The sequence below is a fragment of the Grammomys surdaster genome, unplaced genomic scaffold (assembly GCF_004785775.1).
Source record: "Grammomys surdaster isolate TR1022 unplaced genomic scaffold, NIH_TR_1.0 125614, whole genome shotgun sequence".
Lineage (NCBI taxonomy): Eukaryota > Metazoa > Chordata > Mammalia > Rodentia > Muridae > Grammomys > Grammomys surdaster.
The window spans coordinates 2,108,889-2,126,235 of record NW_021620456.1 but is presented as its reverse complement, the minus strand read 5'-3'; the positions used below and the strand labels follow the sequence as shown (position 1 = coordinate 2,126,235).

At 42.8% G+C, this 17,347-nt stretch overlaps 1 protein-coding gene across 1 annotated transcript in view; it reads right to left on the bottom strand.

Annotated features, from left to right (window-relative positions):
- Positions 1–17,347, bottom strand: part of LOC114638634 (receptor-type tyrosine-protein phosphatase gamma-like) — a gene marked incomplete at its 3' end in the record, with an annotated part of 540,119 nt that overhangs the window by 131,323 nt on the left and 391,449 nt on the right. The window contains exon 4 of the mRNA XM_028787198.1: positions 9,357–9,505. Within this exon, the coding sequence (XP_028643031.1) occupies positions 9,357–9,505 (149 nt within the window). The remainder of the gene's footprint in view (positions 1–9,356; positions 9,506–17,347) is intronic.

Sequence of the window (17,347 nt, the reverse complement as noted above, 5' to 3'; positions counted from 1 at the left end):
ACATGAATGTGATTTGTGGAAACAGAACTATGCTGTTATGTGAATTGGAGAATGAATTGTTATGTGAATGGAATGTGAGATGGTTCTGTAGGTAATGAACCTTGCTGCCAAGCCTGCTGAGCGGAGTTTGAGCCCAGGAACCCACATGGTAGAAGGAACAAACTGATTCTCTCGAGTAGTTCTCAGTCAGACCTCTATGCATATGCTCTGGAAGTGTGCATACCACCCCCCATAAAAAGTTTAATAAGAAAAACTGAGTTTCAAAGATTTAGTATTAAAAACAGAATGCAAGTGATCTCAGTCATAACTTTTTATAGTTGGTTTTATGTTTGAATAATATTAGGATAAATATAACAGATTATTAAAAATCAGTAAAATTGTAGTAGCTTTTATGATAAATAATAATAAAATAATCTGTATAAAATAAATGTTTCAATGTAAATCAAACCACTTGTTTCTCCTTATCTCTTTTAGTGTGGGTTATAAAAATTCAGAGATATTCAGTTCCTGTGACATTTGCTCTAAGCTGGTGCAGCTCTCATGGGTCAGACAGAAGTGGTCAGCCTAGGTACACACTATGACGTTCTCCACAGATATTGTACCATTTATACCACCTTTCTGGCTCATCTATGAGCATTAGAAGCCCTTCTGCCTTTTTCTTTCCTATTATACTATAAATAATCTAACAGTATTTCTTGGATGATTTTAAAACCTGCCCAAGAGAGAAGGGGTGGGGAAGCAATGAAATCAGTAAGCAAATACAAACAAGCATGGCCTATATTTCTCAGACTCCAGATCTGACGCATTAGGAGCAGCAGGTCTCAACCTGTGGGTCTCAACCCTGTGGGGGTATGGTAGCCTATCAGATATCCTTTATATCAGATATTTACATTATGATTCACAACTACCAAATTTATAGTATAAAGTAGCAGCAAAAATAATTTCATGGTTGGGGTCACCCCAACATGAGGAACTCTATTAAACAATTGCAGTGTTGGGAAGGTTGAGAACCACCACTCTTGAACATCAGCAATGGTCAAACCTCTCACTGCTGCATGAGTTCAGACATTCTGAGATGCTGATGGGCCTGGAACTAGAGCTTCCCCACAGCCCGATATGGAATCAAATGAAGAAACACCTGGAAATGTCTTAGCACACATAGTATTCATTACATTTGTCTACAACATGCCTTCTCCACACCCATCACCCACTACATTCCCAGTCTTCTCCATAGCTGTCTGAAGGCCCTAGGTCACCAGGCTTCTTCTTAAAGTAGGATTCCAACTCAACCAGGTCTACTGGTCTATTTTTTAAGATTTGTCATCTCCTTGGTTAAAAGTCTCAAATGGAATCACCTATCACCAACATGGGGCAACATGTGGGTGACACACCACCAAGCAGCCCTCAGCCTAGTCATACCTAAGGAAGGCTGTTGCCTGCACAAGGAAAGGCTGCCTCTCCTCAGAAAACCTCTGCAACAACCGACATCAATGGATCTACTGAGAAGACTCCTATATATGACATGCAAAGGACAGCTCAGCCCAGAGGAACACCAGACTTTAAAATAGATTCTTTGTTGTAACAAAGCCAACATCTAAGCTTCAGGTAAATCCATGGACATTTGATAGATATAACTTCAGAGCAAATAACCAACAGATACCAAGAAAGCACAGAACTAGCTTTCCAGTACCCTCAACATCCAATAGAGAGGCAGGTCACATATGGCAAGTATGACATTGGATTCTGTAAAGAAAGTTTGTTTCAGAAGGACTATAAGGATTTCATTGTATACAAAAAGTGGGGGCAAGGGGAGGAGTGAGAGATAGCGTTACCCTTTAGAGAACATATCTCAGTACCCCCTAAGGGAAGTTCTCTCTGGTGACAAATAAAGATGCTACCAAGTTCATAAGGACCTTAAATAATTAGTTTTGAGTAAGCTAAGATGTCAGTATAATTTTCAAGATAATACAAATGTCAAAACACTCCTTCTGTCCTCTGAGGACATATGGACAGGATCCCATTTGAACTGTCAACCAGAAGAGGGAAATATCTATACCAAAGAAAAGGCAATACTGTCATACAAATAAAGGATAATGGTATTCTCATATAAGTTTAAAAATATTCTGTGTTGGGGCCAGTGAAATGGCTCCATGGGTAAAGGCACTTGCCTTGGCCAAGCCTGGCAACCTGAGATAAAAAACTAAGGACCTACAAGGTGAGAGAGAGAAACAACTCCTGCAAGTTGCTTTCTGACTCCCACATGTGCCCTAAACACACACACACACACACACACACACACACACACACACACACACACACATATGCACCCCAAATGTAAGACAAATTTTTAAAAGATACTGTTAAATAAAGCTGAACAGATTTCTCTTTTATTATTTACTGTAGTTATACAAAGTGATGGTGGACGTTATGGTATTTTCATACATCCATACACACATATATAAATGGTTTAATTTTTAAAGTAGAATCAAATCCCTTAATATGCTAACATATGACAGAAATCTTTAGGAAGGCATGCCTGTGCTTAAATTTACTCTCAATGGAATGCAGAAAGGAGTGGGGGCTAATATTAAGATCATACCTACCAAGCTATGGAGGTCAGAGATAAAAAATGTCCAGATGCTTTGACTATTATTAGAGCTGTGAAGACACCACCATGCATGCAATGGGTGGAGAGCATGACACTATGGGTTAGCCATGCTCTGGTTTAGCAGAAGGAAGGTGGACATGAATCTCCTGAGCTAGAACCTAGGGATCACGGTATACACTATCTTGCCAGAGAGAGTCAGTCAGACGTACTCCAAGGCAAAAGCAAGATGTATTTTATCAAAGGGAAGCTGTTGGTCTGCCTCTGTGTGGACAGGCAGGCTGTGAGTAGACAGGGCTCTCCTGGGCAAGGTTGCGGAAAGAGGGAAAGAAGACAGCTACATGGCCAAACAGAATATGGCAGAAGGGAACACAAAAGGAAGTCAGCACAGAACTGGCCACGTCTTGTCTCCTAGACAGTCCCTCATCCTGACCAGCAATGTTCATAGCATCCTGTCAGAAAAGGTTCAGAAGAGCACCAAGACATTCAATCTTGCAGACAGAAAAATGATCAACATGCTGGGTCAGGGCTACAGTGACCCAGGACTCTCTGTAATAAAACAATGAAGCCATATATGGGACACAAGAATCATAGGATGGTCTTAGACATTTCTCCAAGGCCAAAAGGAATCTTACTGTTACTTATTTTTTTTTTTTTTTGCAGAAACTTACTTGGTGATGAAACTTCATGTGAAGCTATTTACAGAATGTATTTTTCCATTCAGTATGGACATTCTATTCAGGGGCAGAGCAGCTTCCATGATGCATATGTACAAACAAACACACACACACACACACACACACACACACGAGCCTTTAAAAAAAAAAAGATTAGAGATTCTAAAACATCTGGCCTCTAGAGTGTGAGATAAGGAATTGCCGCCCTGTAACATATGGTAATGTGTACAAGGAACGTAGTAAGAAGAAAGTCTTTGTGTCTCTGTACTTGCTGAGATGCCCTAACCAGAGCTGAAATGAACCAGCTGTGAGTTTATCTGGGAAGGGCACAGACAATCAATTTGGATCATTTAAGCTTATTGAAGACTTCAACTCATAAAAAGTCTGAATCAACAACTCCCGCAATCTCTTATTGTAATAAATACGATTTTAATTACCTCAGACAACAAGCACGCAATGAACCTCCACTTTAATGGAGCTCTCGGATGTTCTGTCTAGAGGTTTTCCTTTGAATTCACTCCAACTTCAATTATTAGTAGAAACATGCCACGATTCGATTCCTGTTTGTGTGTTAGGGACTGTCAGCTACAGGATCAACCACAGGCCAAGGAAGGAATATGAACAGGGAAACAAGGAGGAGGAGGAGGGAGAGGAGGGAGAGGGGAAAGAGGAGGAGGAAGAGGAGGAAGAAGAGGAGGAGGAGGAAGAGGAGGCAACATTCTTAGGAGAACTGCAGTAGTGCTGACATCAGGAAGTCCAAGAGCCAAGAAACAAAGAACGAGAGCCTTTCTAATACCACTGTCGCTTTCTCCAGAACAGTTTGAACTTTGCAAGGACACCTACACTACCTCACATAAGCAAAATCCCCTTTGCCTATGAAAACATTCACTGGCCTTACACAACCTCAGGACCTTTGCATACTTGTGTTCACGGTATCTCAGATTTAATCCCTTTATCTTCATCTCCATTACTATCTCCAAGACCCTTGGTCTCTTGGCACAATGTCCTTCTGCTTCAGAGTTCATCTATTATAACTGAAAAGGACATTATGGTTCAGAGATTGGTCTCCTGCAGTGTCACCTCCAGAACACAAACAGCTGGAGGCAGGAAGTGGCTTCCTGATCTACTTGTGTGTCATTAACATCTGTAAGGCACAAAACCCAAAGAAACCTTCAGTTAGCAAGCAGGGAAGCTGACGCAGGGCAGCAGTGGTACCTGAGGACAGGTCTGTTCTAGGACAGGACACTGTAGTCACTCCCATTTACTTTTCTGAGTTTGATTTGTGCTGGGAAAAAAGGAGAGGAAAAGAGAGGAGAGGAGGGGAAGGAAGGGAGGGGAGGGGAAGGAGAAAAAAGAAAGAGAAAATAGCTGGCTTTGAAGAGTACTGACTTTGCTTGGACTGTATAATGACTTTACAGTCAACAAATAGACTGGATCCAATCTACTATGGGGCCATAGCTAGGATATCAGCCAGGGAAATGGAGACAGGTCTAAAGCGTGGATGCCTAAAAGGTCATAGGTATTTTCAAAGAAATTCTAGGAAGGAACAAAATCTACAAGGTTGGCTTTGTTGCAGTTTACCCTCAGGGAGCGGGACCAGGTTCTGATGAGACACTTGTTTAAAATTCAGCCTGCAGGGCAGAAGCCTGCCACAGTTGCTGAAATAAGAGGGTTGTGCTACAAGTCAAGACACAAGGTGCACACTTTTGTAACCAACACAAGAGGCTACAGTCACTGCACAGGGAACAAACTTCCCAGTATTCAGTATTTACTTGGTGCCACCGAGATGAAGGAGCTTAATCCCACTAAATGCATGCTTTCTTTGCTCTGGTAGCTCACACATGTGACACTAGTGACATCTGCGGGCTGGATAGCTTCTTGTACAGAGGGCTATTACATACACTGGCACATCAGTACCCTGCCCTCAACTAGAAACCAGTAGCCAACCACTGCCAACAGTGATCATGGCTGGCCAAACCATCATAAAAGATGATCAGTGTTCTCTGAGGGGTCGCAGGGATGAGGGATGCTCTCTTGGTCCCACTCCACGAATCTCAGTGAAATCCTCAACAATGCCTCTTTCTAACTTCAATGGCAGGAACGAAGGCACTCTACACAGACACTTCGCCCCTCCCTTTCATTATCAGACTATTAAAACAATGCCCTCCTCATGCTGGCATTTACTCAGGAACAACATGCTGGGTGGAAGAAGGAAAAGGCTGGGACATGGTGCCAGCCAGAGAGAAAGCTTATTTCCCAGCAAGAGATTTCTCTGCAAGTAAGATATGTATCTTCACTTCTGGAGGCCAGACAACCAAAGGTGTCACTTCTTAGAAACTAACCACAGTGTCTTTTGATACAAAGGCTCTCATTGGCTTGGAACCTACCAATTAGGCTAAGCGGGCTGCTCAAGGCAGGAATTTACAAGCCACCATAGCTGGCTTTTTCCCAAGAGTACTAGGGGACAAACCCAGGCTGCACATACTATATCAACTGAGCCATTTCTATATCTCTATTGCTCTACAGCTCTACTGTGGACCGGCATTTCTATAGTCACCTAACAAGGGAGACTGAAGCCAAGACAGTGGTGATGGGTGGCAGCATACATGAACCAGGACAGCTTAGCTAGGAGGTCTTCTTCCCTCCACTTGAGCATAAACCTGTCAGAACCCTGACAATGGACTTGATCAGGCCTCTTTGCTCTCCTTCCCAATGGGGCTACACTGGGTAAAATATGTTTAATAGTCCTTTTGAGGATGAATGGCCCAGCCTACCTTGTTAGGACTGTCAGGGCCCTGGCTCTGACCTTAACAATTCCAATAACATGGAGTTACTTTTATACATGGTACATAAAAAAAATGATACCGGGGATGCTGATCAATTTTTGCACAATAAACTGAAACTTTTCCTGTTATATAATGTACATGTATGTTAGGTCTCAAACAAAATGCCTCGTCTCCTGGTTCCCTCTCCTCTCCTCTTTCTCTCTTTGACTTCCTCTCTCGATCTCTGTCCCGTCCCCTTATGGCCCAATTCAGTTTGCTGGCCATGTTCAACCAGAACCCTTCCAGATGCCTCTGGCTGTTTCCTCCCTCATGTCGACAATAAACCTTCTCCTGAACTCTTAATCAGGAGCAGTCATGTCCTCATTTTTCATACCATATGAAAAGAAATAAGCTGACTCTGAGATGCTCCAACAGGATTATCAGGAAAGAGCGAGTGTAAATAAGGAACTTTAGTAACACAAGCTATTGCAAAGTTTTACAGACACATTTGAGACAGAAGTGAGCAACTTTCATGTGCATATTTTACAGTTAAATTGGATCCAATTGCCTTTAATCCCTGCAACTTAAGTACCTCCAAATATACCACTAAGAACATCAACATGTTATCACAGTTTATGAAAGCAAGCTATGAACCAGCTGGGCATGAGGAAGCCGCTTCACACAGGCAGGTTTACTCTCCAATTCCATTCAAAAGCAAAGAACCCAAGCAAACTGACCAGACAGTAAGTCTGGGCATCAGAAGTACCACAGCTTATTAGTGTCAGCAATTGATGGCACTCTCCAAGCAATGGGGAAATCAAATAGCTTTCAAAACCCAAAGTCTTCAAAGAAAACATAGTTCTCGGCTGTACACAGTGTGCACATGATGAACGGCCCTTGAACGGCCCTCGAGGTGGTAGAGGGTGTGATTGCAAATGAGGTGCAAGGCTGCAGATACAGTTTTTTCCAAGTCAGAGTATGAGCACAGTTCTTTTATTCTGAACAAAAGAAAACAAGGCGGTTTCAGAGAAAAGCTGGTAGAATACAATCCACCCCTTCAACCCACACTGCCCATGGAAAGTGGAGGTGGGGCGAGATCAGAAGGGAAAGCCCACAATTACAAACACCAAGGAACTTTGATTCTAGAAAGCAAGTTTTCCATGTATAAATAAAGCTAAGACTTCTAAGATGTGACTCATTCCATTCACAGGGCAGGAGGGCCCATTAAGTTGAAACCCTCCTCAGAATCATATAATTAGTGTGACCAGGAGAGGAAGTCCCAAGACAAGGGTGTTCAGGGGAGATTTGAGTGCTACAAATTAAACAAATAACAGAAAACATGAATCGTCTTTTCAGAGTGGCTTCTGGTGTCTCTAGGAGCAGGATGAGAGAGAGAGATCTGTGTCAGTGGAGGTGATATTATGAAACCTGGGACCATGTGTATAACTGTGTGCAGACATGCATTCATGCATGCGTGTTTTCATCCACAATTTTTGGCATCTGATCCTTCAAGAAACTAGAGAATCCTTCTCTAGAGAAAAGAAACCTTCCACAAGGCCAGTCCAGAAACACTAACCTGCCCCAACAGTGTGTCTTGGGCTTGCCTATAAAGAAACTCTTTGTGTTACCTTGTCTGATAGTGTAACTAGCTCTACCATCATCACGAGGGACTGCTCTCTATACAGGAAAAAAGTGGTTCAGCCAGCCCAACCAAAAAGAATTTGAAGAAACAGGTCTTGCAAAGTTGCTCTGCCCCAGCTACCAGCACTAGCTCAGACATTTTTTTACATGCTTCCCTAGACCACACTTAAATAAACAAGAACTCGTTCTTGGGGAGCTCAGAAGCTCTTGTACCCAGAATCACCCCAGACCTAATCATGTTTCTTTTTCTCTAACCGCACTGTCTAGAACCCTTCAAATATCCTTTGCAACAAACTGGGGAAATGAGTTATACTAGAAAATTAATAACATACAGGGATGTCCGAAGTCTCACAGGCAGAAACTTGTGACTGAAGTAGAGGTTGTCTAGTAGGAGTACGGCCTTCTCTGGGATCTACACAATCGCCACACAGAGACAGTGTGGGAAGGGGTAGACATCAAGAGGAGCTGGTGGAACTTTTAGCACTCCACTGGGGTAAGAGCTTCACACACTCTTGGATGTGAAGTGGTCTGTGCTGTGGGAGAACAGGCAGAAAGATTGAGGTGGAAAGCACTGTCCCACTGATCCTCAAACACATCTCCACAACAGAGATATCAGTGCCTTTCCCAACTTACACAAGTTCTCACACAAGGGTCAGAGGCTGAAGGAACTAGGTAATACACCTAACACTCTAGAAGTCATATGTAAATCTGAAATATGTGATGAAGGATCAGGCGCCTCATTATGAAGAGGGTTCCAAATATTTATCAGGCTATCAAAAAAAAAAAAAAAATCAGGACACAAATTGAGAAAAGTCTGTTGCTGAAAATAATACTGGGCCATCTGGTTCCTATGATTACAACAGTCCAGCATACCGCAGGGACTCCCTGTTTTATACAACCAAAGGCTACCAACATTTCTAGTAGGATCTGTCACAAACCTGTCAGGCTTAGCATATAGAGATCAAGCCAATAGGCACATGTTATCCCAACAGAACAAAACTCAAACACATGAAGAAAGCAAAAGAGGCTCACAATACATATGATGTACCAGTTGACACTAATGAAGGCTTGGCAATGACAGGATTCCTTTGTCAACTCTACATATCAATCGACCATGGCCTTCTGGTTGCCACCCTGGCTCTATGAAAAGATGGCCTCAAAATGCTTGAGGAATGATGTAGTGTTACCATCAGTTCTCAGAAAATATGACAGTGGCTCATACCATCAATGGTCACGTCCTCTGTCTCAACTGCTGGCAGGGACCAAAACCAAAACAAACATGAAGGTCACACCTCAGAGAAGTTTCTGAGACGCCTTTCCATGTCACCAGCCTTTTCATTTTCTAAAGAGTGACAACAAAGTCTTCTAAGCATCACATAAAATGTCACCTTCACAGAAAAGAGGGCTTGAGAAGTGGATTGAGAAGAGAGACTGTGTCAAAGGGAACAAACGATGAGTATCACTGAACAGGCAAAAGTTAGCGTGTCCATGGACACTTTACAGCTCTTCTCTTAAGCAAAGAAGAGACTTGTGGGAAGCTCTTTGCTGTGTTCTCCATACAGGGTTTCCTGAGGGAAAACAGGGAATGTCTGTTTAGCCTGCAGAATGACTGAGGTAAGGACACAGCCTCCAACAACAGGAATCCCAGGGACCCTCAGTTTCTCTCACCTCCACAGGAAACCTCCGGCCATTGATGCTATGCTCTGAGCCAGCGGAACCATTGCTGTGGCCCCAGTGAAACTCCACCTTCTCAGCTTTGAATCTGCCAGGCAGTCCAGCACCACTCACAAAATACTCATCTTTCAGCAGGATGGCAACTGTCAAATGGGAAGGAAGGGAAGGAAAGAAAAGTGAGTTTCAAACACAAACTTAGGATTTGTTGTTTTGTTTTTGTTCTTCGATTCTTTCAGACAAGTTCATGATTACCACTGTTTAGATCGCTTTCTCACATTCCTATATGACAGGTCAAAACCACCAGTTTCAGTAAAAGAAGGCACTGCTGCCGGGCAGTGGTGGCGCACGCCTTTAATCCCAGCACTTGGGAGGCAGAGGCAGGCGGATTTCTGAGTTCGAGGCCAGCCTGGTCTACAAAGTGAGTTCCAGGACAGCCAGGGCTATACAGAGAAACCCTGTCTCGAAAAACAAACAAACAAACAAAAAAAAAAAAAAAAAGAAGGCACTGCTGCTATAGAGGTCTCTAGGACCACTGGATCTTATCATATAGCACTAACCTCTGAGCTTTCTCCTGTGACCACTTATAAGAGACCCCAGAGACTGGGTTTGCAGGCCTCTGGGGTTTACTCACAGGTGAAGAGGGTGGGGACTTCATGATCCCATCCTATCCCTTCTGAGACAGCTAACTGTATGTCATTCAGCCCTAATGACACATGGCTCCCTGAATCTCAAGAGGCTCTAGAACACAGAGAATTCAAGATTAACTGAAGTGGGAATTACAGCCGTGTACAGCTGTGGGGAAGTAATCATTTAGACATGGGGGTCATCCACATTCCTGCATGTAACCCATCCCTCATGCTTTGTAAATAAGCCTAATAAACTTATCAACTGCCCAATTTGGACTCTGGTGGGCTTTATTTTGATTTGTGACTGTGTCCTTGAAGGAGAGGGACAGAAATTTGGTTACATCTCCCTATTGTGGCCAAGAGTTTCCACAATAGTTCTAAATGATCACAATTCCTAGGGAGACTAAGAAATCCCATTTAATATATAGGAGAAAATGGAGATGCTTCCAGAAAGAAAGGTATTCCTGAAGTGTCTTGAGGCTGACCTAGGATTCAAGGACTAAGCTGGATGAGAAACATACAATAAGCCACACATGACAGGCATGTTTCTCTGACCAAAACAAACAACAATGACAACGACAATAAAAACTGGCAAGTGAGCACCAAAAATGAGTTGGAGGCTTGTCCTCTATTAAGGTGACAGTGTTGGGTAGACAGCCAGAGCTGCGAATGGCCATCTTCTTCATGGCTCACCAGGCCCAGCAGTGCAGTGTACAACCTGATCAATAGTAATTCCAAAAATATTGGACCATAATTCCATTTTCTCTCCTGCTTTCTTTAACTCCACGCATAAGAAAATTATGCTCAGTTTATGACAACCCACGTGAGTATTCACAACATAAAGGCCTTGACCAATCCAAACCCCAAATACTAAAAATGTAGCTCTCTTCCTCAAACCCCAGGATCAGGAATTCAAGAATCATTTATTTCCATAAAACTTTGGTTTGTGTGAGGGGAATGTGATTATATACAAAACAGTTTCTCTTTTAAACTGCTCCAGGCTCGCTCTCCTTTTTTGTTCCCTCTAAAGTTGATTCATTCATCCATCTAACAAATTCTTATTGGCCGCTAAATACATGGAAGTTGCCAACTGATACACTGATTGGCTTAGGACCAAACGGAAGCCTGTGTTGGCGAAGGGAAGGCACTCGGGTTCTCATTGTCTCCTCATCCTAAAGAGATCCCAGTCAGAGCCTTGCAGAGGAATCCTGCATGAGAATTAGGTCCGCATAAAAGATAGAGACTAGGCTAATGACCCATTTCTGAAACAGGGCAATTAGTCTCAGTGCTTTGCTATGGAAAGGAAGCATTAGCAGTGAGAGAAGGAGCCCTGATCACATCAATCCCCCTTTATTGCATTCAAAAGGCACTTGTTCACCAACTTTTGAAAAATACACAGCAAATGTTCAATTACTGGGACAGTGCATTAAAGAATAAAATGAAGTAAAAGCAAGCGCTTCTTGTGCCAATTAAACAAGCTATGGCACTGTTCCAGCGCTGCTCTGTTTGGGGCATGCTTTCGAATAGAGGTCGGCACACTTTCCCTTTAATGGCCATTAGTAAATATTTTAGGATTTGCAGAGCATTGAGCTTCTGGTGGAGACTTGGTAGGACAGAAGCAGAGAGCGACCATATGTAAATGAACAAATAAGGCTACATCGTATGAAAACGTTATTTAATCACATTGAAACTTGAACTTAATAGAATTTTTATGCATCATAAAGTATTATTCTCCTTCTGACTGTGTGTGTGTGTGTGCATGCATGTGTGTGCGTGTGTGTGTGTTCATGTGAGCATGTGTGTATACTGTGAGCATCAGTATAGAAGTCAGAGGTCCATGCCAGGTGTCTTCCTCAATAGTTCTTTAGCATGTTTTGAGCGACAGATCCTTTCACTGAACCTGGTGCTCAATGATTGGCTAGGCTAGCAGCCCAGTGAGCCTGGAGTCCTCTTGCTTCAGTCTCCTAGAACTGAGATTAAAAGAAAGCACTACCTCACTTGGCCTTTATACAGGTACTGGGAATCCAAAGACAGCTCCCCATCCTTGTGAGGCAAACACTTTACCCAGTGAGACACTTCTCCAGCTGACTTTTATGTTTTAGCCATTTAAAAATATTAAAACGGGCAGATGGCCTGCCACTACATGGAAAAATATTATCAAAATTATGACAAAGTTGAGCACATATAAAACTATGTGCTCAAATTGATGGGTATAAAGCTATTATAAAATACCTCCTAAAGTGCTATACAACACTTCCATGTGCCTTTCAGGTCAGTGCTGAAACACACAGGCCCACCCCCGGCAGTGTTGTAAGTGCTGTGGATTATTCTCAGCCAACTATGATTTCTACAGATATAATTTTGCTTCAGAAGCATGGAAGCAAAGATTTTTGAGTGTATCTTTTAGGACACACCCAGGGACTCAGCATCACCTCATGAATATTTGATTCTACCTAAATCATTTATGTCTCTGTCAGGGGTCATTTTACTTGTTTTATATGAATAATTAAAGGTATAATTAGGGAACTGTATAATCTGAAACATTAATCTCAGTTTTCATTTTATGGAATTTCTCACCAGACACACAGCATGCCCATGTACATATACCCTTCCAAAAATAGCTTATATTTTGTTTACATTTTATGAAACAGGGAAGAGAAAGCTTCACCAGCTATCTTGAAGCAACTTTTATAAGTGCCTCAGTTTCCTTTGCTGTTCACAAGGGTATGGCCACAGTGTCAACCCCTTGAGGCTAACCGGTATCACTTTCCAAAGCACCATATGCAGTTCTAGGAACCTGGCACGTACACGGTCAATGGTGCCTGCTGTCAACCATTTCAGGGATCACAGCTGGTGAGCAGGTGAGGGGAAGCTGCAGCCACACAAATGTGACTCTACATGGTCACACAGCGCTCAATTCAGGCTACATGTGATTCAGTGGTAGAGCACTTGCTAGCATGTTCCAGTGCATGGGTTTAATTATGAGCAAAACACACACATGACAGAATTTAAAAATTGTTTGTTTCATTCATTCATTCATTCATTCATTCACTTTACAACCTGACAACACTCCCGCCCCCCTCCTCCCAGTCCCTCCTTACATGGCCCCTCCCCCCAACCTCCTTCCTTTCACCTCTGAGAGGGGGGAAGTCCCTTCTAGGGAAGCAACCCTGGCACCTCAAGTCACTAAAGGACTAGTAGAATTTAAATGTAAAGTCAAGTGTCCAGGGGTCCTGGATGGTAAACTTGGGGGGCTAAATGGTCATTTTCAGTTCGCTCTAGCACAGATTGAAAAAAAAAGACACTTTATTTTACAAATTATTTCAACGTTTTCTTTTTCTTTGAAAAGAAAATCCTTGCTACATATCCATTCCACTCTTTGTTTCAAAGGGAAGTATTAAACTAGAACTTAATAACATAGGAATCTTTGATTTATTTTCATGGATTATAGACTTAATTTTAACAGTAAGTCTGTGTCGAACCCCTGGGTTTTCCATTTATGAATTAAATACCGCATTTTCTTTGAAAAAGCACCATATTCTATAAAAATAAATTTAGCAAACTTAAAGAAGAGAACTAAAGAGTATGACAAGACTGAAAGGAAAACATAAACCAATATAAGTAACAGCCATGATGGGGTGAACAGTCAATACTCGAAGACAATGATGTAAAATGGAAGGTCTGTGAGGACAGAAAACTTGGCCACTGAAATCCCAGTCCCTGGAGTTCTTTATTAGCTGCTGAGGCCTTTGGAAGGTGTTGAGATCATAATATTGGAGTTCTTGTGCATAGAGTGAGTGCCCTCAGAAGTGAGCAGGGGAGGGAGCCCTGACCCTGTCCACATGGGAGGGTACAGTGAGAAGAGACCTTCTAGGAACCAAAAATCAAAGTCCCAGCTGGGAATGGACTCTGCAGACACCAGAAGTTTGACTTCCAATCTCCACAGCTGTGGGAAATGTGTAAGCTACTCTCTGAGTCATGTGTAGTAACACAGCCTGAATTCACAGAGACAACGGGACAGATTGCGCTGGAAGGAACACACATGGGAGTGAGCCTCCTAGAACGTTCCTCTCATATGGATCAAATGCTAACATGGATTGTGAAGCAATCAAAACTCATTAAGGGAAGAAGTGGATGTACAAGGGCTTCACACTCAATGCATTTGACAACCTGGAATTTAAGGCCCAGGTCCACACCAGCAGCTCCCCCAGAGCCTTGCTCTGGACTCTCCCTCAAACCGTGGCAAGCACAATGCCTCCTCAGGATTATGTAGAACCAATGTCTAAGGTGTAATCTGCACTGAATAGAGAGTGTATCTCAGTGTCAGAAAGTAATTTGACAGGAAGCTCCGGGGGCCTTGCGGGGAGCTATAACCTCCTGTACATTTTCCTAGGGCATCATGCAGTCATGCAGGGAGAGCTATGGATAAGAATCCAGTGAGCCATTCGTACTCTCTGAAGTCTAAAATTCTTACAATGTGGCTCTACAATTAAAGGACCAAGGCCAGGAAAACCCAAGTGGGTTGAATGGCTTCTCCCCCGTGTCATTAGTTGATGTGAACGACGAGTCTACTAATGTGTTCACTGCCATCAGTATCTTCACTCTCATAAAACAATGTTTACAAAAGATTTGTTATTTTATGTGTATGAGTGTTTGCCTGCAAGAATGCATGAGCACTCTGTTGGTCCCTGCAGGAGCCAGAAAAGGGTGTGGGATTTCCTGGAGTACAGAAGGGTTTGAGCTGCCACCAGGGTTCTGGGAAGCAAACTTGAGCCCTCTCCAAGAGCAGCTGGTGCTTTCAACTGTTGAGCCAGTTCTCTAGCCCCTCACAGCCATTTCTTGAAGATAACAGCAATAGTGTAATGGAATTTTCAGTTGCAGGAAGGAACACAGGCCGGCAAACCCAGTAAATCAAATACAGTGGGGGAAATGGAAGAAGCACCCTCTATGGCAAACACGTTTGCTATGTGTCCCCAGTGCAGTACTGAAAAAAAAGAGTGGTAGGAAACAATACAAAAGTCTTCCCATTGTTAAAAGTCACAGGAGGACAAGACTTCTTAGTATATTTCAGAAATCTCATGGAAGCTTTAAAACCAATCACTGTGCTAGACATTAATGCTGGAACAGCAGGACTGCACTGAAGCAGCGCTGATAGGAGCAATGTCTTTTCATCCCAAGGAAGACACAGAAAGGGAATTACTTTGGATGGCGTGGCAGAACTGTAACTCAGACCGCCATTGCTCCTGGGGAAGAAGCAGAGGCACCATCTGTCTTACAAAGGATGTTAGACGACTTGTCTGAAGTGAGCGACGAGCTGCCCAGTTGCCCTATGACTACACTGCATAAGACATATATACGGTGGCCACAGGAGCAAAGCCAGATCCAAGACTAAGACTGTTTTATAGGAAGCTACTGTCTCTATGTAGCAGGCAGCTTTAAATATTAACTTCCTGTATTCATATTTCAATATCCAGAGACAGTCTATTTTACAGATAAGTGACCTCAAAGTCTATGGAAGGGGAACACTTCTTAGATTTACTTTCTGGAAATACAAGATTTGTAAAAATACTTCTGGAGAAGATAAAATATGCTTAAAAATAATGATTTATAGGCTAGGGATATAACTCAGTGGGAGAAAGCTGTCCAGAAATGCACAAAGACATGGACTATATCCCTTACATCACAAAAAGAATAATAAACGGGGAAAGTTCATGATTCAAGAAAGTTACGACTGTTTTCATTATCTAAGTATGAAAGACAGATATGGCTACAGCAAGGATAGACCGCATGGCTTATAAATTTTTCGGATAATTATAGATGCACATCTGGTTTTAAGAAAGAGGTAAAGATAGTATGTCTCCTTTCCCTACACTCTCCTATAATAATGCCCCAAAACTCATACCATGTGCTCAAAAAACATCCCCAAATAACTTGAATGCTTCGGGTTATGTCTCAGTGTGGTTCACTGGAAGTTAGTATCTCATGTTAACAAGGTATGGAGGCCTCTGGTCTGACATGTACTGAATTCCTATGAATTATATAAATTGAGATGATCCAAACAGATCCCTCACTGGGTGTGTATTTCTCCCACATACTAGTAAGTCTGTGGAATTAATTTCAACATCAACGAATTTCAAAGAACCTAAGTTTACCATGTTAAAAGACTACAAGTTGGTTTCTGTGCCAAAGTTTCTATAACACTGTATGCTGAAAGTTCTAAGAGCTAAAGAAAATGACCATATGTGCTGTCACATGACAGACAGTAGCTGTCACTTTGACACCGAAACCCTTCCAATCATATTAGTGAATTCACAGGCCACCAAATATATAGTCTCCAGTGAATGTCAGAGTCATACAGAGAATCTAAGTAGTGCATGGGGTTGAGACCTGCTTCTCTAACGCTTTACTTCTGCAGGGCAGACAGATGTAGCCACATGCTACTGGCTGTGCTCCAAAATCAGGAGCACACTCTGAAGCAACAGGTAGCACATCACTCCAGGAAGTCAGCAGAGTGACAGCGATTGATAATCAGCTTCGGGAAGGCCAAGGTCATGAATCAACTTACACCGAATGAACCCTGCACACATCTAAAACCTTTCACTGGTGATACCAAGCTGAAAGCTGTCACTGAAACGTGTTATCTCTGCAGAAGGCTGTCAACCATTGCAAGTCAAGCAGAAAACTGTGGCAGGGAGCCTGGTGTGCTGCCTCTGGCTGGCTTCGAGAAGGAGGCACTGAAGTGGCACTTACTCCAATCTCTGGTTACACCAAGCATGACAAAGCTCTTACTCACTATATTCAGATGGCTTCACAGTTTCCCAAAGGGCACCTACATTTGATATACGAAACTTGACCACGGCCTAAGAGTGGACCATAATGGTAAGCCTATGATGTGTGTTGAAGGTGAAGAGAGGAGATAAAAAGTCATCTGGAAACAATGCTGCCTGGGCATGTGACATGGTTCAGCTGGTAAAAACTCAGAGGAAAGTTCTACATCCATGCTGTGGCACATAGCCCTCACCAACATATCTCTCTCTCTCTCTCTCTCTCTCTCTCTCTCCCTCTCTCTTTCCCGCTCCCTTACTCCCCCCACCCCCCAAACCACTGCACTGATACCATAAGTAACATTAGTGCATCACCAGTTTATCTTGAAAACAAATGAGTAAAATCAAGGTACAGGAGACAGTTGCCTGTTCTATGCCCCCTGTAGCAATCTGAATAAGAGCTGTTCCCCATAGGCTTAGGCATTTGAACACTAGTTGGTGGCACTGTTTGGGGAGGCAGTGTAGCATCACTGGAAGAGGTACAACACTGAGGGCAGGATGTGAGAATTCACAGATTCACGGAACTTCTACTTCA